At 49.9% G+C, this 24,534-nt stretch overlaps 2 protein-coding genes across 10 annotated transcripts in view; one reads left to right on the top strand and one right to left on the bottom strand.

The window, feature by feature from the left end:
- Positions 1-17,675, top strand: part of MOCS1 (molybdenum cofactor synthesis 1) — a 36,955-nt gene extending 19,280 nt beyond the window's left edge. For 2 of the 4 annotated variants that reach the window (XM_023253940.2, XM_011282235.4), the window contains 8 exons: positions 7,224-7,388; positions 9,549-9,610; positions 9,956-10,067; positions 10,488-10,600; positions 11,037-11,147; positions 13,396-13,516; positions 14,010-14,057; positions 16,098-17,675. In XM_023253940.2, the coding sequence (XP_023109708.1) occupies positions 7,224-7,388; positions 9,549-9,610; positions 9,956-10,067; positions 10,488-10,600; positions 11,037-11,147; positions 13,396-13,516; positions 14,010-14,057; positions 16,098-16,858 (1,493 nt within the window). In that variant the 3' untranslated portion in view covers positions 16,859-17,675. Of the gene's footprint in view, positions 1-7,223; positions 7,389-9,548; positions 9,611-9,955; positions 10,068-10,487; positions 10,601-11,036; positions 11,148-13,395; positions 13,517-14,009; positions 14,073-16,097 lie in introns of all 4 variants that reach the window. The other 2 variants (XM_006931670.4, XM_011282236.4) reach the window with 2 other exon arrangements.
- Positions 17,676-18,324: 649 nt separating this feature from the next.
- The window catches only part of DAAM2 (dishevelled associated activator of morphogenesis 2), a 118,658-nt gene continuing 112,448 nt past the window's right edge, over positions 18,325-24,534 (bottom strand). For all 6 annotated transcript variants that reach the window (XM_019830560.3, XM_019830558.3, XM_006931672.5 and 3 more), the window contains 4 exons: positions 24,078-24,138; positions 22,730-22,861; positions 21,500-21,670; positions 18,325-21,373 (listed from right to left, as the gene is read on the bottom strand). In XM_019830560.3, the coding sequence (XP_019686119.1) occupies positions 21,152-21,373; positions 21,500-21,670; positions 22,730-22,861; positions 24,078-24,138 (586 nt within the window). In that variant the 3' untranslated portion in view covers positions 18,325-21,151. The remainder of the gene's footprint in view (positions 21,374-21,499; positions 21,671-22,729; positions 22,862-24,077; positions 24,139-24,534) is intronic.

The raw sequence follows: 24,534 nt of genomic DNA, 5'->3' as shown, positions 1-24,534 counted from the left end.
ACATTGTCTGCTTATGGCCAGTTTGCTGTTGGAAAAAAGTCTGGTATCAGTCTGGTTCTTGCTGTTGGTAGATGATACATTCTTTCTCTCTGGAAGTTATTAGAGTGTTTGCTTTCCTGCTGATTTTCTTAAATTTTACTGTAATATCCCCAGGAGACTTTTCCTCCTTTGTCCCGTTGACATTCAGTGAAATTGCCCTTTCAGTATGAAGCCATTTGTTTTAAATTTGGGAAAAATTCTCTCCATTATTTCTTCAGATAGTTCCTTCTCGCCAGTTTAATTTTTTTCCTGAGACCTCTTATCTGGATGTTGCCCCTTCTACTTAGAGCCTCCACAGTTTTTAAATTACATTTTGATTTCTTACTCTCTTCCTCTTTTTCCTGGGAGAGCCCTAAATCTTATCTTCTAACTTAACCATGTTACTATATGTCTTCTTTCTTGTGTTTTATGCTTTTACTTACTACCTATGTCTTACCCCTTGTTCTTTTTTATAATGAAAATTTTTCTTTCATGTTTTTAATATCCTTCGTTATTTCTTTTACTGTATTTATCATGTTTATCTTACATTGGTCTGTTTTAATCATTTTCCTTCTCTTGGTATATATTTTACCGGGTTTTTTATTTTTGGGGTTTTTTGGTGGGGCGGGGCAGGCAGGGAGCTCTAGTTGTCTTCCTCAAGGGTCTCCTTAATTTAGCTGGTAAATTTGTTCCCCTGAGGATATTAGCTCTTCTGTATGGGACTGTTTACTAGGAAAGGATTTAAGGCCAGATCTTAGTCTTTGATAGGCCCTGGGGGCTCACGAGCTGATAATATCACAGTTGTTCACTCATGTTTATAACCTTCCCACCAAACACCCAGCCTCGCCATGCATGAGTTGTATACCACACAGCTCCAGGAGGTGGTATTCATTTAGATTATGCGGAGAATGGCACCTCCTACCATTATGTAATATGGCAACCTTACAGGTCTTCACCTTCAAACCATGAGGGACAAGAAGATTTGAAAGGAGGCAGTTACCTTTGATTTTAACCCACCAGTTCTGGGGCTTTGGAGGAGGTGGATGGAGGAATGAATGTCTAAGGCTGTTGTCTTCAACCCCTCTTCCGGCAGGGCTATGGTGGATTCCCTGAGTTCACCTCTGGTGGATTCCCCAGCTAGTGCTCTGGGGTTACTGGTTTCTTCAGTAAGGGGACAAACGATGGTTGTTCTGAGGCACCAGTGGATGAGGGCAAGATTCGAGCTTGAACTACCTTGTTTCCCTTTAACTGCTCACCTTCTCTGCCAGTCGCCTTCAACCCCAGGCTACAAACTCCCTCCCAACACCAGTTCAAAAGAACTCTGCTTCTTCCAGTGTTGTTCCTTGAGATTTTCATTTCATAAGGTTCTGGATTCTTTGTTTCTTCAGAGTTGATTTGGTGGAGGGAGCCAACAACTACTGCTAAATTTCCATGTTTTACTTTCCCACAGTAAAGCTGTTTTGTTAACCTTGAAAATAAAAACGACCAAGTTATTTTACCAGCAGAAATGGGTTTATTCAGGAATAAAAGAGAATTGCAATCTGGGACAGACAAGCTGTGGCAAACCGGAGGCCAGTCTGGAGAACAAAAGGGAGAGGTAAGCTTTTTATGGAGAAAAGGGTAAGTCAGGAAGGCTGCTATAAAGGAAGAGTCCATTGGAGTAAACAGGGAGTTAGGTATAATGGCTTCTCATCGGCTGAGCTGTTGCCAGAGGGATAAGGAAAGTGTGTCTTTCTCCAACGGGGCCAAGGGCTAGTGTCAAGTCCCTTCTTCCAGTTGGGAAGCTGGAAGTGACTGAGTGGTAGAGAGAATTCCCCCTGCCAGAAACCTCCCACCTTCATGTGAGTGGGGTTGCCCATGATTAAAAATAAAAGTTGTTGTTTGGAAAAGTGTGAAAATTAAACTTTTATTTTCTTGTTACGAGAATAATACATGTTTATTTCAAAGAAGCAGAAGGAATATCATTACTGCCCATTTGCAACAAGTGTCACCATTTTGGTTTGGTGACCTGTTTTTTTCTTTGTATCTAGTTTCTGACTACCATTTTCAACCTTGACTTAATATAACCTTAGTATATTTCCCAACATCCCTATCATATTATTTTACAGTCATTTTTGGTTGTATAATACTCCACCATCCAGACAAAGCATAATTTAGCCAGTTTTCTGTTGTTGACTATCTGAATGATTTCCCTCTTTTCTTTATTATGTGTTGCTCTCTAATAAACATTCTTGTAGATAAAATATTATTCGTGTCCTTAATTATTTACTTAGGTTAAATTCTTTTTTTATTTTTTAAGTTTTATTTATTTTGAGAGAGAGAAAGAGAGCACACGCATGTGTGCCTGGGCAGAGGAGGGGCAGAGAGAGGGGGAGAGAGTATCCCAAGCAGGCTCAGCGCTGTCAGCATGGAGCCCAGTGCAGGGCTCTGTCTCACAAACCATGAGATTATGACCTGCGCTGAAACCAAGAGTTGGCTGCTTGTATGACTGAGGCACCCAGGCACCCCTCCATAGGTTAAATTCTTAAAAGGGAAATTTCAGGTCACAGGCTTTATAAAGTTCCACATACTTCTCCCCAGATACAGAGCTCATCTCCAGAAAAGTTATATAATGATAGTCTCACATCATCAACATGTATATTTCCGCACATCCCTACCCAAGCTGGGTGTTAATTTTGTGATTTTCTGTTACCTTTTTCTCAATCCAGCTTCACTTGGGCAATTTACTTCTGCTTTCTGCACTCATGTCTGAGCAGATTATTCACCAAGATTCATGCATTCAGGTAGTTTGAAATTTTACCTCTAGATAAGTGAATATAAAAATCACCCATAATCCTCCTGTTCAAAGATAACTACTGTAGACATTTTTTTACACAGTATCGGTTCTCTAGATTTAAATGTAAGAAGGTGGTTGGGTTTTTTTTGTTTTTTTGTTTTTTTTTTATAAGTCCCATTCCTTTGTTATTTTGTATACAATTCTTGGCGAACTCTTTTACTCAATTCAGTCTTGCTCCTTTACTCTTCCTAGGTGTCCATTCCATTTTGCCATCTAGTTTCTTTCTATAACTATACTTTTTTTTTTTCAGGAGTTCTAATTAATTCTTTTTCTTGTTTTCAGGATGTAATATTTATGTCCCTGAAGATACTAACTCTGATTTTTTTTTTTTTTACATATAATTCACATATAATCTTGTTAGTTTCAGGTGTATAACACAATTATACAAAATTTGTATGTATTATAATATGAATACCACAATAAATCTGGTTAACATCCATCACTACACATAATTATAAATATTTTCCTTGTTATGAGAACCTTTGTGATCTATCTTAGCAAGTTTCATATATACAATATGGTATTATTATTTTTTTTTTTAATGTTTATTTTTGAGAGACAGAGACAGAGCATAAGTGGGGTAGGGGCAGAGAGGGAAACACAGAATCTGAAGCAGGCTCCAGGCTCCGAGCTGTCAGCACAGAGCCTGATGCGGGGCTTGAACCCACAAACCGCGAGATCATGACCTGAGCCGAAGTCGGAGGCTTAACCAACTGAACCACCCAGGCGCCCCTACAATATGGTATTATTAACTATAGTGACCATGCTGTGCATGCCACCCCCATGACTTATTTATTTTATAATTGATGTGTGTACCTTTTGACCACCATCGCCCATTTTGCTCACTCCCTATCCCTCACCTCTGGCAACCATCAGTCTGTTTTCTTCATCTGTAAATTTTGTTTTCTTTTGTTTTAGATTCCACACATAAGTGAGATCATATGGTATTTGTCTTTCTCTATTTGACTTATTCCATGTAGCATAATGCCTTCAAGGTCTATCCATGTTGTTACAGATGGTAAGACTTGCTTTTTTATGGCTAAATAATATTCCATTGTATATATACACCACATTACTTTTTAACCATTCATCATGGGTGGACACTTCAGTTATTTCCATGTCTTGGATTTTGTAAATAATGTTGCAGTGAACAATGGCGATGCATCTGTCTTTTGAAGTTAGTGTTTTGGTGTGGGTTGTTTTTTTTTTTCCAGATAAATGCCCAGAAGTGGAATTGTTGAATCATATGGTAGTCCTAATTTTATCAGGAAAGTGTACCACTTGAGGAAAGTGGCTATATATATTTACATCTCCACCAGTATTGTACAAGGGTTCTCTTTTCTCTACATCCTCACCAACACTTGTTATTTTTTGTCATTTTGATCATAGGCATTCTAAAAGGTGTGGTGTGATATCTCACTGTGGTTTTGATTTGCATTTCCCTGATGATTAGTGATGTTGATATATACCTTTTGGCCATCTTGTATATCTTTGGAAATATATCTGTTCAGATCCTCTGCCCATTTTTTATTTAATGTTTTTAAAGTTTATTTGAGAGAGAGTGAGAGAGTGGGGGAGGGGTAGAGACAGAGGGAGAGAGAGAATCCCAAGCAAGCTCCACACCAGCGAGGAGCCCAATGTGGGGCTTGAACTCCCAGACCACGAGATCATGACCTGAGGTGAAGTCTGACACTTAAGTGACTGAGCCACCCAGCTGCCCCCATCTGCCCATTTTTTAATTGGATTGTTGGGTTTTTGCTGTCAAGTTGTATAAGTTCTTTATATGATTTACAGATATCTTCTCCCATTCAGGATGTTGCCTTTTTATTTTGTTGATGGTTTACCTTTTAGTGCAGAAGGCTTGTTTGTTTGTTTGTTTTTGTTTGTTTATTTGGTGCAGAAGCTTTTTAGTTTGATGTTTTCCTACTTAAATGTTTAGTTTTGCCTTTGCTTTTGGTGTCAGCTCTAAAACACCATCACCAGTATATATGTCAAGAAGCTTACCACCTTTGTTTTCTTCTAGGTGTTTTATAATTGTAGATCAAGTCTTTAACCCATTTTGAGTTAATTTTTGTGCATGGTGTAAGATAGTGATCCATTTTCATTCTTTTGCATGTGGTTGTCCAATTTTCCCAATACCATTTATTGAAAAGACTGCCCGTATATTCTTGGCTCCTTTGTCATAAATTAATTGGCCATGTGTGCTTGGGTTTACTTATGGGCTCTCTATTCAGTTCCATTGATCTATGTGTCTGTTTTTATCCAGTATCATAGTGTTTTGATTACCATAGCTTTGTAAGATAGTTTGAAATCAGGGAGTATGATACCTTCAACTTTGCTCTTTTTTTCTCAAGATTGCTTTGTCTGTTTAGAGCCTTTTGTGGTTCTATACATATTTTAGGATTGTTCTATTTCTGTGAAAAATGCTGTTGGAATTTTGATAGAGATTACACTGAATCTATAGATTGCTTTGGGTAGTATGAACATTTTAACAACATTAATTGAACACTGTCTTTCCATTTATTTGTCTCTTATTCAGTTTCTTTTATTACTGTCTTAGAGTTTTCAGTGTCTAGGTCTTGTACCTCCTTGGCTAAATTAATTCCTAGGTATTTTATTCTTTTTGATACAATTATAAACGGGATTGTTTTCTTTATTTCTCTTTCTGATAATTTGTCATTACTATATAGAAATGCAACACATTTCTAATATATTGATTTTGTATCTTGTAACTATACTGAATTTGTTTATTCTAACGGTTTTTTAGTAGATTCTTTGTGGTTTTCTCTATATAAAATATGTCATCTGCAAATAGTGACAGTTTTACTTTTTCCCTTCTAATCTGATGCCTTCTCTCTCTCCCCTCCCCCGTCCCCACTAAGGTCTGGCTAAGACTTCTAATACCATGTTGAATAAAAGTGGCAGGAACAGATATCCTTGCCTTGTTCCTGTTCTTAGATGAAAAGCTTTTAGCTTTTCACCATTGACTAAGATGTGAGTTGTAGGCTTGTTGTATGGCTTCTATTATGTTAAGGAATGTTCCTTCTGTACCCACTTTTTTAAGAGTTTTTGTCATGAATGGATGTTGAATTTTGCCAGATGTTTTTCCTGCATCTGTTGAGATGGCCATATGATTTTTATCTTTCATTTTGTTTTTGTGGTCTGTATCATATAGATTTTGTGAATGTTGAACCATCCTTGCATCCCTGGAATGAATTTCAGGTGATCATTGATGTATAATCCTTTTGATATATTGTCGAGTGTGGTTTGGTAATATTTATTGAGGGCTTTTTGCGTCTATGTTCATCTAACTTTGATTTTTTTTAAAGAATCATTCTCTGTTATCTCTGTCATTTTTCCTTACTCTTTCATCCTTCTATTTGTGAAATTCATCTTTCTTTTGCAGCATTCTCCTTAAATGTGGGCTGACTCTTGGCTCGGTACTCATCCCGGTGCTCAAGGCTTCTGTTGACCTGGCTGTCAATGCTGTTTCTATTCATGCTGGTTGCCCCCACCCCCTTCAGCTAGCCTCAGTACTCTAGCCTTGGGGTAAAAGCTGCAGCCTTCCCCTTGCACACAGGGATGGAAGGAGAAAGCTTATCCAGCTCATGCAAATACAGTTCCCTAGACTGCCACCTCCTTGACATGCCCAGTGACCTTCCTGCTCCCTGTGTAGGTGAGTGCTGAGTTTGGGGTACCCAATCCCCCTCCTACTTTGTACAGAACCTTCTATATATGCTTGGGGCTGTGGTTTCCTCAATCTATGTAATCTCATCTGCTTTCTGTCTTTCAGTATTTCTCCACTTCTCTGGACCATTCAAAGCATTCTTTCTTGCCTTCCAGTGTTATTGTGGACTCTTTTTCATCCTTCTATTATTTCTAGGGATTTTGGGTGGAATGGAAGAGGCAGTTTAACACATCATCCAAACACTTCTTTGTTTCTCTTATCGAGAGCATTAGGACCTGTAAGTTGGTTAACTCACATAGTCTTTGAGTCAAGTACACAGGGATTTGAATCTCCACTGCTCTTACTAGCTGTGTGACTTTGACCAATTTTCTTAAGGAAAGAGAGGCTTAGAGAGATTATCTGTTAAATGGGGATCATCCTTGTTGTGGGGCTTCAATGAGCTAAGGCGTGCCAAGTCCTCAGCAGAGCCTCTAGCAGAGTGAACACTCAGTGTTTAATCTTTTGGTTATTTTTGTAAAGGTTTTAATTTTTGTTTCTTATTAAGCTAAGCCTAGTTAATAGAGGAGTGCAGCGAACCCCTTTTCCATCCATCTTATTTGGACCCAGAGTTTCTTCTTCCAGGCTTTTGCCCAGCCTCACCAGGAATGAGGGGGCTGATACCCCCTCCCGTTCTCTCTGCAGCTCAGCTCCACCGGCTGGAAGGGCTGAGGACCATTGGCATCACCACCAATGGTATCAACCTTGCCCGGCTGCTGCCTCAACTTCAGAAAGCTGGGCTCAGTGCCATCAACATCAGCCTGGATACCCTGGTGCCAGCCAAGTTTGAGTTCATCGTCCGCAGGAAAGGTGAGCAGGTGTGGTTTGCAGTTGAGGGTAACCTTCCCAGGGCCCACATAGCTGAGGAACTGTGGCTGGTGCCAGGCAAGGGGCCTGGTTGCTCCTTTAATCTTCATCCCCCACCCTTACCAAATGTCCTCTGTCTCTGTAGCCGCACCCTTGGGAAATTTGGGGGATCAGGTGTTAGGATCTGTGGTGACCCGTCTCCCCTCTGCCCTGTCCTCAGTTTGCCTAGGACTAAGAAGGTTGCTAGTGTGAGGACTTTCCATTTTTAAAACCAAGATAGTCCCTGGTAGACCGGGACAAGTTGGTTACCTTGTGATGAGCTCGAGGGAAGATGTGGGACAGCCCAGGGTAGAAGCAGCTGCCCTGGGACGCCAGAGTCAAGGCCAGCACTGCCAGGTGGGGGTCCTGCAGAAGCACACCCATGCCCCTCCCCCGCCCCCCACCAGGCTTCATCAGGGAGGGCGGAGGAGGTAGAGCAGTCCTGTGCCCCAGGTCTCATTAGGCCGACACCCGATGTCTCTTGGGCCATGGGCTTCAGTTTGGGATGGGAGGTACCCAGCGTTGGATGCCGTTTGATTTGAGAGGGTGGCACGTGACTGAGACTTCTCTGCACAGAGACACAGCTGTCCTTCCCCTTCTCTGGAAACAGCTTCCAGCTCCCAGCCCTGCCCTCTCTTTCCCCTGCTGCACCTGACTCCCTGTTTACACCATCCATCTGCTGAGGAAGTGCTCGTGGAGTCCTTGCCCTCTGTAAAGAGCTGCTCAGGTGCTGTGGAGGGGACTGAGACACACAGGACATTGCTGTGCCTCACAGGCCGCTAAAGGCCAAAATGTGTGATGCCACTAGACTACCTTTGCTTGTCTTGTGGAGTCGATTAAATTGTTACCAGAGGAGGAGAGGAAATTCCTAGCAGGGAAGACCTGGAGGGCTCCATGGAGGAGGCCTTTACTCTGGGCCTTGAGGAATAGGGGGTGGGGGGGTGGAGTTGGATCAAGGGAGCTTACTCTGAGGGGGAACCTCAGTCAGGAACCTGCAAGAGCTCTGAGGTGGGAAAGTGGAAAGTGTATTTGTGGGTTTTCCCGACATCTATGTATCCCCTGCCGCCTGATCTCCTTTCCCAGGATGAGGATCGGAGACAGTAGATCCTGACATCAGATCTGCCTTCCCATTCATACTCCCGTGTCCACCACCTCCTTTTGGAGCTACAGTGCTTTACAGAAGAAACTTCTAGATTATCGTAATGGCATTTTGTATGGAAGTTGTACTTTCTTCCCTATTCCCTCCCTCACTGGGCCATCCAGAAATGCTGCAGGGAAACCGTGGAGGTCATCACCAGGCTACCCTCCCCCAGGGTGATAGCCCAGCTGTGAATCACATCACCTGGCTGGGCGGGGTGGGGGAGGGGCCAGCATGCAGTAGGCGCTCAAATGTGTGGGGGCACGAGTGAGCTGGGCAGGGAGGAGAAGCCAGCCTGGGATCACAGGCTACACGCCCAGCAATCGCTCACCGGCCCTGGCACAGCGTCTGCGTGTGGTAGGTGCTCAGCATGAATACACACAGTGAGTGAATGGACAGACTGTTGTCTGTCAAGGGAGACTGACACTGACAAGGGAGTCCGGAGACCTGCATTCTGCAGCCTGCAGTGTGAGGCCTGCCTCCTCTTAGGGCACTGCCTCCTCTTAGGGCCTCAGTTTCCCCATCTAGACAATGAGAGGGGTCACCTAGATCAGGGTTGGCACATTACAGCTCACCAGCCAAATCCAGCCCCCTGCTTGTTTGTTTTATAGCCTGGGAGCCAAGAGTGGATTTTACAGATAATGTTTGTAATCGACTTAATGATAGGGAACATGAACTGTGAACCCCCCCAGTTAAGCAAAATATTATCCCAGCAAAACGACTTCTATTTCTCCATTATATTTGTCGAGCTGTGTTACAAAAAATTGTGCTCAGCTGTCGGACTGTATTAGTCAATACTGTCTTTATAGCTATACCTAAGAATATCATCAATTTTATCTCTCAGCCTTCGGATCCTAAAACATTTACTATGTGGTCCCTGGCTCAGTGGTCCCTGAGGCTCCTTATAGCTCTGGTGCTTCCCCATGGGTGTAAGGGAGGCAGGGGAGAGGGAGAAAGTTCCTGGATCCTTCTCTCCCTCCTTGCAGGTTTCCACAAAGTCATGGAGGGCATCCACAAGGCCATCGAGCTGGGCTACAGCCCTGTGAAGGTGAGGGTCCGCTGCTGCTCTTGACCTCTGACATCTGCCCCTCTCCCCTGGCTTGGCCTTCCACTGCCAGCATCTGGGCCCCTAGCAGCTCTCTGGCGTGGCCAGTGCAGCTATCCTGTGTCCCCCACCACTTCCTTGCCCGCTGCATCCAGCCTGTCCCTGACCCCCTACAAGGGAGGGGAGAAAGCCAGTGACCCCCTTGGAATTCCCAACTTGAGGCCTGGGGTGGGGAGACAAGGAATGGGCCCCCCAGTGGAGAGCCTGGGCAGATGCCAGACCCCCAAAGGTCATCCCTGAGATGGAATGCAGGGGAAACAGCCCTGTGGTCCCCTTGTCCCTGGCCAGGTGAACTGTGTGGTGATGCGAGGCCTAAATGAGGATGAGCTCCTGGACTTTGTGGCCTTGACCGAGGGCCTCCCCCTGGACGTGCGCTTCATAGAGTACATGCCCTTCGATGGTCAGTGACCTGTGGTGGGGAGGGAGGAGGAGGTTGGGCCTGGGGGGCAGAGCTGGACCAGCCCCATGCTGAGAGATGGGGGAGGGGGATACTGATGACCCTGGCAAGGGTTGAGTGGGATGGCCAAGATCTGGTCGGCCATGTGGGTGCTGCTGATCCCAGGTCCTGCTCTGTGTGTAGGAATTTCTCCAGGGATGATGGGGTGGGGCCTGGGCAGGTGCCAGGGCTAGGGCTATGATGGAGGCATCGGAGATATCACAGAGTCAAGGGTGGGTTTGATTTGACCCACCTGTTTTAGGCAGGGCCTCCTGACCTCCCACCCAAGAGGCAGAACTAATTCCCGGGTGATGTGGAAGGAAGGACCTGAAGACCCCGGGTCCCCACAACCCTGTGACCCCATGGCTTCCAACCCCAATACAGGCAACAAGTGGAACTTCAAGAAGATGGTCAGCTACAAGGAGATGCTGGACACCCTCCGGCAGCAGTGGCCAGAGCTGGAGAAGCTGCCCGAGGAGGAATCCAGCACAGCCAAGGTTGGGGGCAGGAGGGTGGGGCAGGGTAGGGAGGGAGAGCTAGCCCTCAGGTCAGAATGCAGCAGTGGGGGTGGTACCGCGTAGCGGGAGGCATTACCTCCTAGCCTCCTCCCTCCTCATGGACAAAGCAGCAGGCTGGGCATGGGGTGGCCACAGTACCTTGTCTCAGGCCGCATGCCAATAATGTGGTGGAGAGGGGCTCTGGCCGTGCTGCCCACAGGCCTCTAAATCCATAGCAGTGTGCTCTCAGGCAGGCCTGGTGCAAGCAAAGAGCTCATGGGTCGTCTGTCCTGTCAGAGTCTTCTGCCCGCTGGGGGCCTTGGGTACTCCTTTCCTGGGGCACCTCCGGAGAGGGCTTTGGAGTGGGGGCTCTGGTGCCAGGGAGTGAGACCCGGCCCTCCTCAGCCCATCCATCCTTGTCCCCTCCTCACCCCAGGCCTTTAAAGTCCCTGGTTTCCGAGGCCAGGTCAGCTTCATCACGTCCATGTCTGAGCATTTCTGTGGAACCTGCAACCGGCTGCGAATCACAGCAGACGGGAACCTCAAGGTAAGTGTCCCCCTCCCCCACGAGAGCCCCTTGCCACTTCTGTGTGGTGAATATCGCTTCCCACTGGTGCCCCCATTTGGAGAGGAGACTAGCAGGGCACGAGGGGTGGTTGGGGAAATAGCGTAAGATATGGTGGGGGGGCTCCTGGAGGCAGAAGGTGAAAGTGAACTCATGACCTTCCTTCCTAGGGTCCCCAAAGTAGCTTTGGGTTGATTGGGAGCCACTTTCCAGGACTCTGTGTTACCGGGGTGGACGGGGGAGAGGTGAAGAGTCAGTGTGCACTGGGCCCCGGCCCCCCACCCTGACTGGCCCCTTTCTGGGCCCGGAGCTCAGCTCCGAAACCATCATCTGTTACTCATATCCAGTCAGTACATCTGTGCCTTCAGCCCTAGGGAATGTCAGAGAGGCATAGACATACCTATTCTCTTTAGAGGTAAAGTCTCAGAGCAAACAAAGAGCTGATGTGTGGCAATGTGTAATTCTTTGTCAGATGAGCAGCCACACAGGCCGTAGGGTGGTGGACCTTGAGGAGGCACCTTATGGACGCTGGTGAGCCTCGAAGGATGAAGTGAGGGCGAGGGAGAACACTTGTCCGGGCTTCATGCTAACATGGCAGGGGCAGATTCATGCCAGGAAGAGAGACACTGCACGGTAGAGGGCTCGAATGCCTGGAAAGAGGTGCAGTGTGTGTTCTGTTGACAGTGGGGTGCTGTGTAGCTTCTGGACAAGGGGGTACATGACTCCCATTCATGTTTGAGGAAGAATCACCCGCTGGTTGAATTTGGAAATAGGGAGACTAGTCAGATGGCCGCTTCACTCTCGGTGTAGGTAAGAGTGTGAGGTGAGCACAGGAAGGGAGAATGAAGGAACTTGGTAACGCACGCGGAGGGCCAAGAGGAGGGTGCCCAGGGGCCAGGTCAGCTGTGGGACCTGGTTAGCACTGGGGAGGAGGGTGAGGGCGGTTTAGGTGCACTGAGTTTGACATCCTAAAGGGACCATCCAGTGCTTGTTCAAAAGTTAGGGTTTTTCTTTTTCTGGGCTGGAGATGTGGAAGGGCCATCAAGTATGGACCTGCATCTGTATAGTCAGGGCCCCTGCCGGAGATGGGAGGTGCGGTTCTGAAGAGAATGTAATGGAGAGGCTATTCCTGGTTCAGGGTGAGCGGGGCTTGGCAGAGATGTCAGCAAACAGCTGCTCCCACCCAAGGGAGGAAGCCGTGTCATGGGGGCCCAGGCAGAGCTGCGGCCTGGTGGAGGGGAGCAGTCACTGCCTGACATGGTAGAGCCGGGAAGAAGTGCCCAGTCTTTCCAGTGTCCCACGGACCAACCCAGGTGGAAGCCAGCTGGAGGGCAGCCCAGAAGGTGGAGTCCGTGGGGGCCTCACGGTTGCAGAGTGTGGAACCTGAGGCCTGGTGGGGGGACCGAGGGGTGGGAAATGAGAACAGCCCGGTGAATTGGGTGCACCTTACACTTAGAATTTGTTTGTATCTTCTCCAGCGCCCTCTGAGGCTTCTTGGACATTCCTCAGTGTCCACGGGGCCATTTTCTACAGAGCCGGCACGCAGTAGGCGCTTGATACGGTTTTGTGGGAGGGTGGTAGGCGTCTCACTTTGTGGGACTGCCTCGTCCATCCCGAGCCCCCAGGGCACCCAGCCTCCCTCAGGAGCTGGGGAGTATGGAGTCTGAATGGGCTCAGGATGCCACCTCCGCCAGGCCCGTGCTATTCAGCCATCAGTCAGGATCACAACCTGGAGTGGGCACAGGGGCAGGCAGGTAGTGTCTGTGACTATGGGGACCAGGAAGGGACAGGGGTGAAATGGGATGTGCATGCCACGTCCAGGGTAACTGGCAGGACTCTCCTCTAGCTGATTGGCATCCATTCTCAAGGCAACAAAGAGGCTATTGTATGGAACATCTCAGGAGAAGGGATGGGTCACATTGGGTCACATTTTTGTGTGCCATCTCTGGTCACTGTTTAATTTTTTATAGTACGCTCTACAAGCTGAAGGTAACATGGCTGTCAAATCAGGTACAGGCCTTGGGGTATCTGACTTCCTGCCCTTCCAGCCTCTCTGACTTCACCATCCAGCACCTTCTGTCCTTCGTTGCAGGAAGTCCTGCCTGGAGTATGACCCAGCCACAGGAGGCCTGGGTGCTGACGCCCGGCCCATGGGGGACTCTAGGGATGGGGGCTGAGGCCCCAGGACCAGGGAGGCATGTTCTCTTACCCCCATGGTGACTGCCCACAGGTCTGCCTCTTCGGGAACTCGGAGGTGTCTCTACGGGATCACCTGAGGGCGGGGGCCTCCGAGGAAGAGTTGCTGCAAATCATCGGGGCCGCTGTGGGCAGGAAGAAGCGGCAGCATGCAGGTGAGGGGTGGGCACGGAGAAGGCCAGGCTGGCTGCTGAGTGGGCCAGGATGGGGGCTGAGAGGACAGAGCAGAGCTTGGCAGGGAGCCGGCAGGACTCTGTGCTGTCCTGGCCTCCAGTCCCTCCTGTGGCACCTGTAGACTGGGGGTGTGGTGATGGTTCCCCTCCCTCGGGGGCACTGGCACAGCAGAGCCTGTGCAGCAGAGGAGACCCTGAATTCTCTTGGGCCGTCTTATTGGGCAAGGGGGAAGAGGGGTGTCACTGTACCTCTCTGGAGGGCGGGGTCCGGCATCCACAGACTACTCTGGCTCTGTCATGGGTGACCTTGCAGCGTGCAGCGGGGGCTGTTTGTCAGGGTGTGCCTAGGTGAGTGCATGACCCCGGGGTGTCCTACCACTATGTCCACTTTCGGTTTCAGTGAACTCTCCTTTCCCCGCCCTTCCCCTCCCCCTTTCCTGCTCTCCTCTCCCTCCCCATCTTTCCCTTACCCCAGGCATGTTCAATATTGCCCAGATGAAGAACCGGCCCATGATCCTCATCGGTGGGTGACCCATCAGTACGTAACCGCTCACCCTTGTCACTGGGGGATCCTGTGGGGTGGGGCCCCTGCCATACAGAAGGCACCCCCAGGTCCTGCATTTCATCCTGATGTTCTCATCCTTGTTTTTCTCCTGTTCGACCTCCATCTTTTCTCACCCCTCAAGCTTTACTGGGTCTTCTCTTCCTCGTCCATTGCTCCCACTCCCTCTACATGCCACAGAGATCATCATTGTCTCACCAGAAATTGGGGCGGGGGTCCTCTAGACTTATGATCACTAAGTTATTTGTCCCCCGAAAATGGAGCTCCTGGCTAAGACAGAGACCTTGTCCTTGGCTCTAGAATCCCCCAGCTAGATACCATCACAGGCACCTGGGAAGATCTTGAGGCAGCAAGCTAAGAATGCTATTGATCTTTTCAGGGAGGGGGCAAGCAGGATCTCAACTGCCTAATTCCTTAACTCCTGGAAACTTGTGTGCACAAGACAGTTCCAGTTTTTATAAAGTCATATGTGTTCTCTGGCTGGTCTGTGAGGAGCTTTAGAGAGGCTGCTACCCCTCTGGCAAATGCCCAGCCGAGATCAGGGGAGGCCTTGCCCCCTTGGCCACAGCCAGACCTGGGCTTCTGAATCGTACTGCTAGGCAAGAGGAAGCAGTGAGAACTAGGGGAAGGGATTCTTTTCTCTAGAGATTGGAGCCGAATGAGTGCAGGGGCCCAGAGGAAGGCAGGCTGGAGGGCCCAGAGACAGCCCAAGGACGACCTCCCCTACCAGCCACTCAAAGAAGGGCAGCTCGCCAAAGTGCTCCACTGGGAAGAGAACTTGACCATCTCTCTTCTTTCCTCACTGCCAGCATCATAGTTGTACAGTTGGGCTTTGACCCATGGTGACCACCTTGATGGCAAGGAGTGGGGGATGCCTTGGTGGCCTCCCTAGGGCATTGGCAAGGTGGGGGCCCAGAACATGATGGGAAGCAGGTAGTTGGGAGGCCCATTTGCTTCATAAAGTGTATTATTCCTCTCAAGGACATGGAGAAATAAGCTGGTCTGGTTTCTACAAAACCAAGAGTTGCCTAGAATAGGGCCTGTGACTTTCATGCATACGAACCACTTGGGGATCTTGTCATTTCAGATTTGGATTTGGGAGGTCGGGGCTGGAGTTCTTCCCTGGACCACGCTTTAAGTCACAAGAGCCTGCAAGGCTCCCAGGGCCCTTGGCACCACTTGGATTACCCTGTCACTTTGTGGGTACTTCCGGTGTCCTTGAGGGGGCTTAAGAGACATTGTTTAAATAGATAAAATATTTCCCTTGGTATCTTGCCGGTGTAAACTCTATAATTACTATCAACTCTTCATAGAGAATGGAAAGATGAGACTAACTGTGGTTGGTAATTCAGGCTGAAACCTTGCTGTAGTTTTTAGAAAATGCAGGGACATGGAGAGGTCATGTGATAGGCTGTAGTCTTCAGATCTTAGGTGTTTCTTTTTTTTTTTTTTTTTTTTTTTTTTTTTTTTTTATAGAGTATGAATGGGGGAGAGGGGCAGAAGGAGAGAGAGAGAGAGAGAGAGAGAGAGAATATATGTTAATCAGGCTCTATGCTTAGTGCAGAGCCTGATGTGGGGCTCAATCCCACAACCCTGGGATCATGACCTGAGCCAAAATCAAGAGTCAGATGCTTAACCAACTGAGCCACCCAGGCACCCCATGACTTTGTGTTTCAGAAGAGAACTTGAGCGATGAGGAAGTGTTGGTGTGGAAGGGAGCCCAGGAATGCCCACACCACCACCGTGGGCCTGTAGACTTTGGGGAGGGCTGCGCCCTGCATGCTGCCTGCTGAGAGGGGCTGCAGACCTATATTCCAGGACCCTCTGTCTGCGTACCTCCCGCTTTCCCTTTTCTCACTGTGCTCTTTGCTCTTCACCCCTCTCTCCCAGTGTGGAAGTGAGAACTCAAGGTGGGGCAGGGCAGGGTTTGGGAGAAGAGGTGGGAAAAGAAAATTTCCCTTCTGGACTTAGTCTCTCTTCTCTTTCCTTCTTGCTTTCCAGAGTTACTTTTGATGCTCCAAGATTCCCCACCAGCCATTCCAAGCATTTCCTCCCAGGACCCCTTTCGTGTTCAGGGTATAGGACACAGAGTGAGTTTCTCCAACCAGATGGCGACTTTGTGGAAAGGATGCCGGGGCCCCCGGACCTCTCTCCTTGCCCAGCGGTGGCTGGGGTCCGGCCCCCCTCAGAGACACTGCAGTTCCCGCCTAGACTCAGATACCAACCCCAAGTGCCTTAGTGCAGTGTCCCGGGCTCCTGCCACCCCCTCAGGACCCCCGCCAACCTCGGACCAACTAACCCATGTGGACGCAGAAGGACGGGCAGCTATGGTAGATGTGGGCGGGAAGCCGGACACGGAGCGGGTGGCTGTGGCCTCGGCTGTGGTCCTTCTGGGGCCCGTGGCTTTCAATCTTGTCCAGAAGAACCAGCTAAAGAAGGGAGATGCCCTGGTGGTGGCCCAGCTGGCCGGAGTCCAGGCCGCCAAGCAGACCAGCCAGCTGATTCCTCTGTGCCACCACGTGGCCCTGAGCCACGTCGAGGTACAACTGGAGCTGGACAGCACACGCCATGCTGTGGGGATCCAGGCGTCTTGCCGGGCTCGGGGCCCCACTGGGGTGGAGATGGAAGCCTTGACCGCGGCTGCTGTGGCCGCCCTCACCCTGTACGACATGTGTAAGGCTGTCAGCAGAGACATTGTGTTGGGAGAAATCAAGCTTATTAGCAAGACTGGGGGGCAGCGGGGGGACTTCCATCGGACTTAGTAGAGCTCTTGCCCCTCCCCCCCGGGCCCAGCCAGGTCGAGATGGGATGCAGTTCCGGGCAAATCCTGCAACCCTGTCGCTGTTGACCTTCACCAGTAGGAACTCGAGGTCAGCCTACCCCCTCTACTGCTACATGATCGGTAGTGACCTGCAAGGTTTTCTACGTTCAGAGAGGAAACCAGCAGGCCCGTCAGCCTTCCTGGACACTACAGTCGTGGGAGGGGGTCACCACGAGCAGTGCCAACGAACAGAAAGATCACGTCATCTGAAATAGTCCCCAGATAACACATCTAGGTTCAGACAGTCCCGTCCGTGACTTCCGCTTCTCATTTTGGGTTTTCTCTTCTTCTTCCTTGGGGAGAGAATAAGGGCTCACGAAGTAGAGGGAACCCGCTTTGAGGAGGGAAAAGTGCAGTTTGCATTAAGAATGTTCCACAGCTCCTCCAAAGCAGCTCTGCCTTCCAGAGTTTGTGGAGCCACAGCCCCACCCTTTCTTGCCTGTCACCCCTCTGAAAGGGCCAGTTAGCACCTCCTTTTACCCCAGTCTTTGTCCCATCAAACCTGCAGGGTTTGGGCTTAACAATTGCACTTGACCTGCCAGCTCCCTTTCCTGGGCCCCTTCCCCCTAGAACAGGACCCACACGGGCAGCAGCCCTGAGGACTCCTGACCGAGCACACATCCCACACCTGGCCCTGCACACTGCTGTTCCACCCACCACCCACACCCCTTTATTCTGGAACATATCAGGGAAAGAAGAGAGTTGAAGATTGCCTTCACCCTCACAGCGCACAAAATAAAGCCACAATGCCAACTTTGGAAGTGCGAGAATGAGTATCTGTGCAGGGGGCACCCAGCTGTTAGGAATCCATGCCCACCCCTCAGCCCTGTCCCAAAGCCCACCCCGGGCAGCAGGGAAGAGGAGCAGGAGGGATGTTAGAAAAGCCAAAGGGGCACGTTCTCTGTATAGCCTCTGTCTTCCCTGTGAGAGAAGGTAGGAGTGGAGTGGGCGGCATGAGCTGCACACCCTGCGGTGAGTGTCAGGTGGGGTGGGGGTGGTCCAAAGCACATCGCTGGCTTTGCCAGCTATTTGAGATCAAGGGGGTACACTTTGTGGTTCCTGGTATGCACATTCCCAAACACTGTTGGCTGGGTTCGCCTATGCAGATAGGCATCTTTGGGTCTGTCTTCAGTGCCCCCCACCCCGCCTGCCTCCCCTCTACCCTACACTCAGGTGTGCTGGCGAATGTTTGACAACCAGCTCTTGGGAAGAGAAAAGGCCAAAGATCGTGGCTGATCTCAAGCTACCGTACAAGGTGAACTGACTTGCCAAACTTTTGAAAATATAAGAGTTGGTGCTCTCAGAGCTGATTCGCGCCGGTTCCAACACCCCACTGGCTACGACTGCTCTCCCGCACACCTCAAGTCCCCGCACCGGAAGAAGGCCCAAGTGTCAAGGCAGCCTGGATGGGGATGGTATGGATTTAATATTTTTTAGTATTACAATATATTCTTATAAAAATGGTGCAGGTAAAAAGGATGCTGATTTTGTACATTAGCCTCGCTCGTCGTCTGAGACGGCTTGGTGAAAGCAGCCATGGCTTGGAGGCATCCCTGGTAGAGGCTGGAGGAACAGTCATGGCGCCCCAGTTGGTAAAAATGGGATGGGGGTGGGGAGAGCCTGGACCAGACCCTTTCCCATCCACCTGGAGAATTTTTTCCTCCTGCTGCCCTAAGCACACCTGACCTCCCTCACCGGGGAGGAAGAGCCGGTGCTACTGCTGAGAAGGGGACAGGTTGCATTCGGTTAACTGAATTTTATATTGGACACAAAGTTAGACAGCTGGAAAAATGTACCTGAAGGTGGCAGGAGGGGTGAGAAGGACACTGGGGAAAGACCAAGGAACAAATAGGCGTAAACGTTGAGCATATCAAGGACCAACTCAACCGTCTCCATGGGGCACCAGCCCCTTCTTGCTGAGTCAACTATGATGGTCTGTGGTCCAAGGCACTGTTGGAGATCTGGCTACTCTACTGGCCAGAGCTAGAAAATAATAAATAGAGAAGGAAAATTCTTTTGGGGTGAGAAGCCTGAGCCCTAGAACAAGGTATGTGTCCTCTGTAAACAGTTAAACCAAAGTGTGCTTTTCTGTGGCTCCAATGTCTTGAACTGCTCCTGTATTGTCTTTCCTGGTGTGTATCCAGTCTTCCATGGTGAGTGGGAATGCCACAATGTGGACATGCTGTTGGATAGAAGTGGAGCCCTCCCTTGTTCCCTGTTCCTGCAGGGTAGGTTGATCTCAGCCCAGTTTGGGAGAGGACCTTCAGAGACTGTGCCCACAACCTTCCCTCATGCCAAGGCCAGCTGCTTGTGGCGGGGGGCTGCCGGGTATACAGATGGGTTTAGCAAAGCCCTCTGCAGCTGCTCTTCCTGGAAGCCTTCATCTTGCCTTCACCTGGACTCCAGGATGGCCTCTTCCGGTCTGTCCTGGCCAGGCTTGCATTTGCTCAGATCCCTTCCCCTCAAACCAACACACATGCTGGGCTCACCAACCCTATGTTTCTTCCCCCTGCCGACAGCTACTCTGGCCCTGCCCCAGGAATCTGATGTAGGGAAAAGCTCAGATAAGCAGCTGAAGAGTGGGCCTAGCCCACCAGGCAATAACCCTGAGCTGGAGGAGTAGGTTGGAAGGTGAGAACAAAGGGAAGGGCAGGAAGATAGAAAGGCAAGGAGCTGGTTGATGGAGGGTCTCAGAGGCTCTCAACTCTAGGAGGAAGAAATGTATGGGAAATAAAAGCCTTGATGGGGCTGATCTCTCCTCCCTTCTTTTAGAAGTCAGAAGTTTTGTTTCGACACAGCAATTGCCCCCCCACCTCCAGGACAGCTCAAGATGGACAGAATGGAAGGCGGAAGTGGATGGGAGGACCAGTATGGACCTCTGAAGTCAGGCTGAAGAACTAAATTGAGAGGTTGGTCCCATCCAGCATCTCTGGTACCCAGCCTTCCAAACTTGGCTCGTTCAGGCAGCACACCCCCAGAGAAGTTGGCCTTTCTCCTCCATATCCCATCTCCCTAGCTTCCTCTGCCTGCTCTGGCTCCCAGTCTGAATGCTTCGGAGCTCACAGGTAAATGCAGAGGGCAGCTCTGGCCCTGCGGACCTTCTCAGAAACAAGACACCCCAGGGCCAGCCTTAGCCAGCTATACATGGTTTGGAGTGGTCTTTCACAGGTCAGAGGAGTGGGGGCGGGGGGGGGGGGGTCACCATGGCTTCTGCCCTGAGGCAGACATTAGACAAAGAGTTTGGGATCTGATGAACAGTTAAGTGGTAGACCAGGGAGCACTAGAGTGGAGCTTGGTGTTCAAGTGCTGCCCTCTAGTGAGAGGCTATCAGAATTCCCAGCCAACACCATGTGTGGTCCCACTTCACTTCAAGACAATGGTTGGGTTGTGCAGAGGAGGTGTGAGGAGAGTTTTGTTCCAGGGTCCCTATGCCCAAGGCACGAGGCGTGGTGATGAGTGGGATCTTTCTTGAACCCCTTCCCTTACCAGATTCATCAAGCGTCTGATAGCCATAGTCATGGGAACCCAAAGGTTCTGAGATTCAGGATTAGTAGATAGGATGAAGGTTGCAGTAGGAAGGAAGGGAGAGAGACTTAAGACATGCAAGAGAGGGGCCAAAGGACTTGTGATGTAGGCAACAGGCACTGCTACTCTGTGTCCTGAGGACTTGGTCCCTGCATCACACTCCCCACACTTTTTCTGAAACATACCTAGGTAGATTACATAATGCCTCTTCCTTTTCCATCCAAGAGGAAAGTTTTCCCCCCAGATCAAGATTCCATGAAGCCTCCCCTTGGGGAATGGGGGCCTGCATTCTCTCACTCTGGCTCTCAGGGCACCCCCCCATCCATTAACTCCCTACCTCACATGACATCTGGACAAGGCCCATGGATCTGTCCAGCCTAGATCTAGAACACTTGTGTGCCAACACGTGGGTGCCCTTGCTGGGGGACAGGGGGGCAAGGCTCCTTCAGGCCGGCCTGCCAGGGATGTCCAGGTCCACCTCAGAGGGACCCTGGGGGCCGGGATGCAGAAAGAATAATGGAACAGGAGGGGAGCCCCTTCAGGTAAGTGCGGGGACACCTGGTCCTGCCACACACACCGCCCCCACCCCAGGACCCAGCCCAGGGCTCGTTCAAACCGAGCACCAAATTGTTTAAGGATCACGGCCGCATGCCCTCAGCCCCTTGGTCCGTCCCTGTCTCCCGCTTCCTGCGGTGGCCAGTCCCCCGGGTCAATAATTTAGCCTGCTGATCGCCCGTTCCCGGGTGACTTCCGGGGCCTGGCTCCCCGACCGCTTGCGGCTGCGCTTGAGCTTGCATAAGTCCTTGTCAAAAACTTCCCCCGAGCGCAGGGCGGACACCAGGTCGTCAAACTCGCCTCCTTCCTCCAGCGTGCTGCCCGCGTGGACCTTCCGCTGCCGCTGCCACCGCTCCCGCTCCCTCTGCTCCTTCAGCTGGAGGATGAGGAACAGCGAGGGGCCGTCAAACAGGTGGCTGTGCGCCTCACCGGCCCCCTCCTGACACCTCCCTCCCTCCCTCTGCCCTCCCCAGCAGCACCCCACTCAGCCCAGCCCTCTCACCATGGCTTCCATGCGCGCCCGCCGCTCCTCCTCCTCTTTCCTCCTCCGCATGGTCTCCAGGTCCTGCCGGGCCTCCGAGAAGGCCTGCAGGAAGGTGTCAAAGATTCCAAAGAATTCGTCCGGCTGCATCTTGCTGTCCTGCTCCCCAAAGTGCATCAGAGCCTTGGAGAACTGTCAGGGGGAGAAGGGGTGGTGAGAGTCTCTCCCAAGCACAGTGGGTTCAGCCCACGTGGTAAGCTGGGTTCCCGCCAGAGGCCAGAGCAGAGCCCAGCCCAGGGCTGGGGACGTTTGACACAGAGGAGCAGGGCTACCGCGCGGGGAGACACCCTCTATCATCAGGGCAGGGACAAGGCCGAAGGAAAAGCCTGAGGCTGACACCATGGGGTGGTGGGGGATCCAGGCTGGCTGACACCTGCCCAGAGCCACCACTGGGTCTCTTATGGTGTAGGTATGAGATCAGGAGCTGCAGATCTTGGGAAGTACCTCCTCAGGTCACAAATTGCCTGGTCAGAACTCAAAAGGACCTCAGAGATCATAGAGTTACTGGGCTAATTTAACCCCTTTGTGTCCCAGTTTCCTCATGTATAAAATGGGGACAATAGACCCTACTTCATAATGTTGTGAGGGGGAGGCGAGTCAATGGGTATAAAGCATTAACTGTAATTATATGTATCAGGCACTGATTCTGATATTTATTGACAGCTACCATCTCTAATTCAAACCAGAGTATGCTCCATGGGCCAGCATGGGCATCTCAGGCCCATCCCAGACCTCCTGAGTGAGGGCCCACTATTAACAGGACCCTTCATAGATAGGGTCCATGTGGATGTTAGTGTGAGAAGCCGGGAAGAGGCATAGCAACTATGACCAAAGCTGAGCTCTGGAGTTAGGATTCTAACCCAGCTCTGTGCATTACTGCTGGGAAACCTTGGACAAGTTCCTTAACCTCTCTGGATGTCAGTGTACACGCTTGTCTGATGGGCTAATGACCTTTCCACAAGCCCATATGGTAGGTCATGAGACAAATCATGTAAAACAAGATGGTATCCATACCTGCTGAATGGATCATCTTTGCAACAAAGATTCTATTGCTTTTCTTATAGGAGTGAGGAAATGATTTTTCCTGAAAACTCTTGACTCTGGGTTTGTCCCTTCTGTGCCATGGGTGGTAGGAATGGGTAAGAAGTGGGGGTGGGGTGGGAGTCAGACTGGGACTTGGGGCACACTTACCTTGTCCCTGGCCTCATTGAGCTGGTCTTCCAGCTCTGAGAAACTAAAGCTGGAGACTGTGATGAAGTCACTCATGACGGGGACAAACTTGTCATTTGGTTCCCGTGCCTGACGCTTCTGATATTCTAGCTCCTGAAGAGGGAGAGTGAAGTGCTGGTTAGATAAGTGCCAGCATAAAAGTTAAGAATTCTGGGGGTCACCACATCTCCCATCCTTCTTCCAATCACGGGACCACTTGACCACTTCCAATCACAGGACCATGGGTCCTGCCTTTGGAAGAGGGAACACCCCGAGTCTCACAATTCTAAGGGTGGCAAAGGTTGTGAGAGTTCTCCCTCACGCACTACTGCCATCTTTGTTTCTCTAGATCCTTGCTACCCAATGTGGTCTGGGACTAGTAGCACCATCACCTGAGAAATTTGAAGAAATACAGACTCTCAGGCTCTACCCTAGACCTATGGAATCAGAATCTGAATTTTAACAAGACTCTCAGATGATGCATGTGCAGATTCAAGTATGAGATGTGTTTCTAAATCTCCTAGCTGAGGTGAATGCTGCTGGTTATGGGCCACACTTTGAGTAGCACTATCAAGGGCTATGAATTGGAAATCGCCCCCTGTCCCCACCATAGCAGCAATGAAAAGTTCTTTCTCATTCTCTAAGCTCATTCTCCCCTTATCTGCCTACTACCCCTTCCCCCAGTAAAGATAGGGTCTCCAGTTCCCAAATGTGGAAGACATAGGACTGGGGACATTGCCATATGGGGCCAGCCTAGCCTAGGGCCAGAGATGATATCATCTGAGAAGCCATCAGAGCATGAATGGTGATTAGACACCTGAGTCTCCAGAAAAGAATGCAGGCCCTGTGTCCTCTACTGGCCCAGGGTGAAGAGACAGAAGGCAGGGACTTCTGGGGACTGCTGTGCCTGGTGTCACACTATGTGCTACTGTCCCTAATTGGCTTCCCAGGGATACAGATACTCTTTCACATCCACTTGAATCAGACTTAAGCAAGTGCCTACTTATGGTTCTTTCTACTCCACTGCCCAATAGATATGCTGGGCGTGATATGGCTAGTCTGATGTCCCTCTTTGAGAGTCTAAATTTAAGTCATCCAGTCATCCTTTCCTGAGGGCTAGCTCTTTTGCTGCCTATTACTTGACCAAATGATGGACCTCCCCCCAGGCAGTAGACCCCCAGACAGTAGGCTCTGGTGCATTTCGTGTCCCAAAGTTCCTGCCTGGGAACTGGCACAAGGTACAGCCTCCAGCACAGACACAGGCAGCTGGTGCAGATCTGCCTCTGAAAACACCCCCTCAAACCCAGGCAGGCATAGATGATGTACTTACCACCTCAACCGCTCTGAGGCCCCTCCTGAGGTTACCCACCTCCTTCTCCAACTCTGCCAGGCTGTAGGGAGACACAGGAAGGAAGAAGAGCTGAGGATGGGTCAGAGAGAGAGCAGTGCAAAACATGATGGCCTTGGAATCAGTAGACCCATGCTCCAGGCCCTGCTTTGGCCACTAACATGTGGCCCTGACAAACCACCTCCCCTCTGTGCTCTGTCTGTGCTTCTACAAAATAACAGTGGTCAAAACTTATGTTCTAAAGATCCTTCCAGATTAGAAATGCTATGCTGAAATTAGAAGGTTTCCAACACATGGCCTCTGGCTTGAATTATTTTTAACACCACGAGCTAATACTTATAAGCTCTTAACATGGTATCTTGCATGCAGTAAGCATTTGATGCATATTAGTCATTTTTCACTGCATTTCTGCTTCTGTTGAGATACTCCTGTCAGTCTA

Source organism: Felis catus, chromosome B2 (genome assembly GCF_018350175.1).
Source record: "Felis catus isolate Fca126 chromosome B2, F.catus_Fca126_mat1.0, whole genome shotgun sequence".
Taxonomy (NCBI): Eukaryota; Metazoa; Chordata; class Mammalia; order Carnivora; family Felidae; genus Felis; species Felis catus.
The sequence above is the reverse complement of the archived record's forward strand: the minus strand, read 5'-3'. Positions and strand labels throughout refer to the sequence as shown.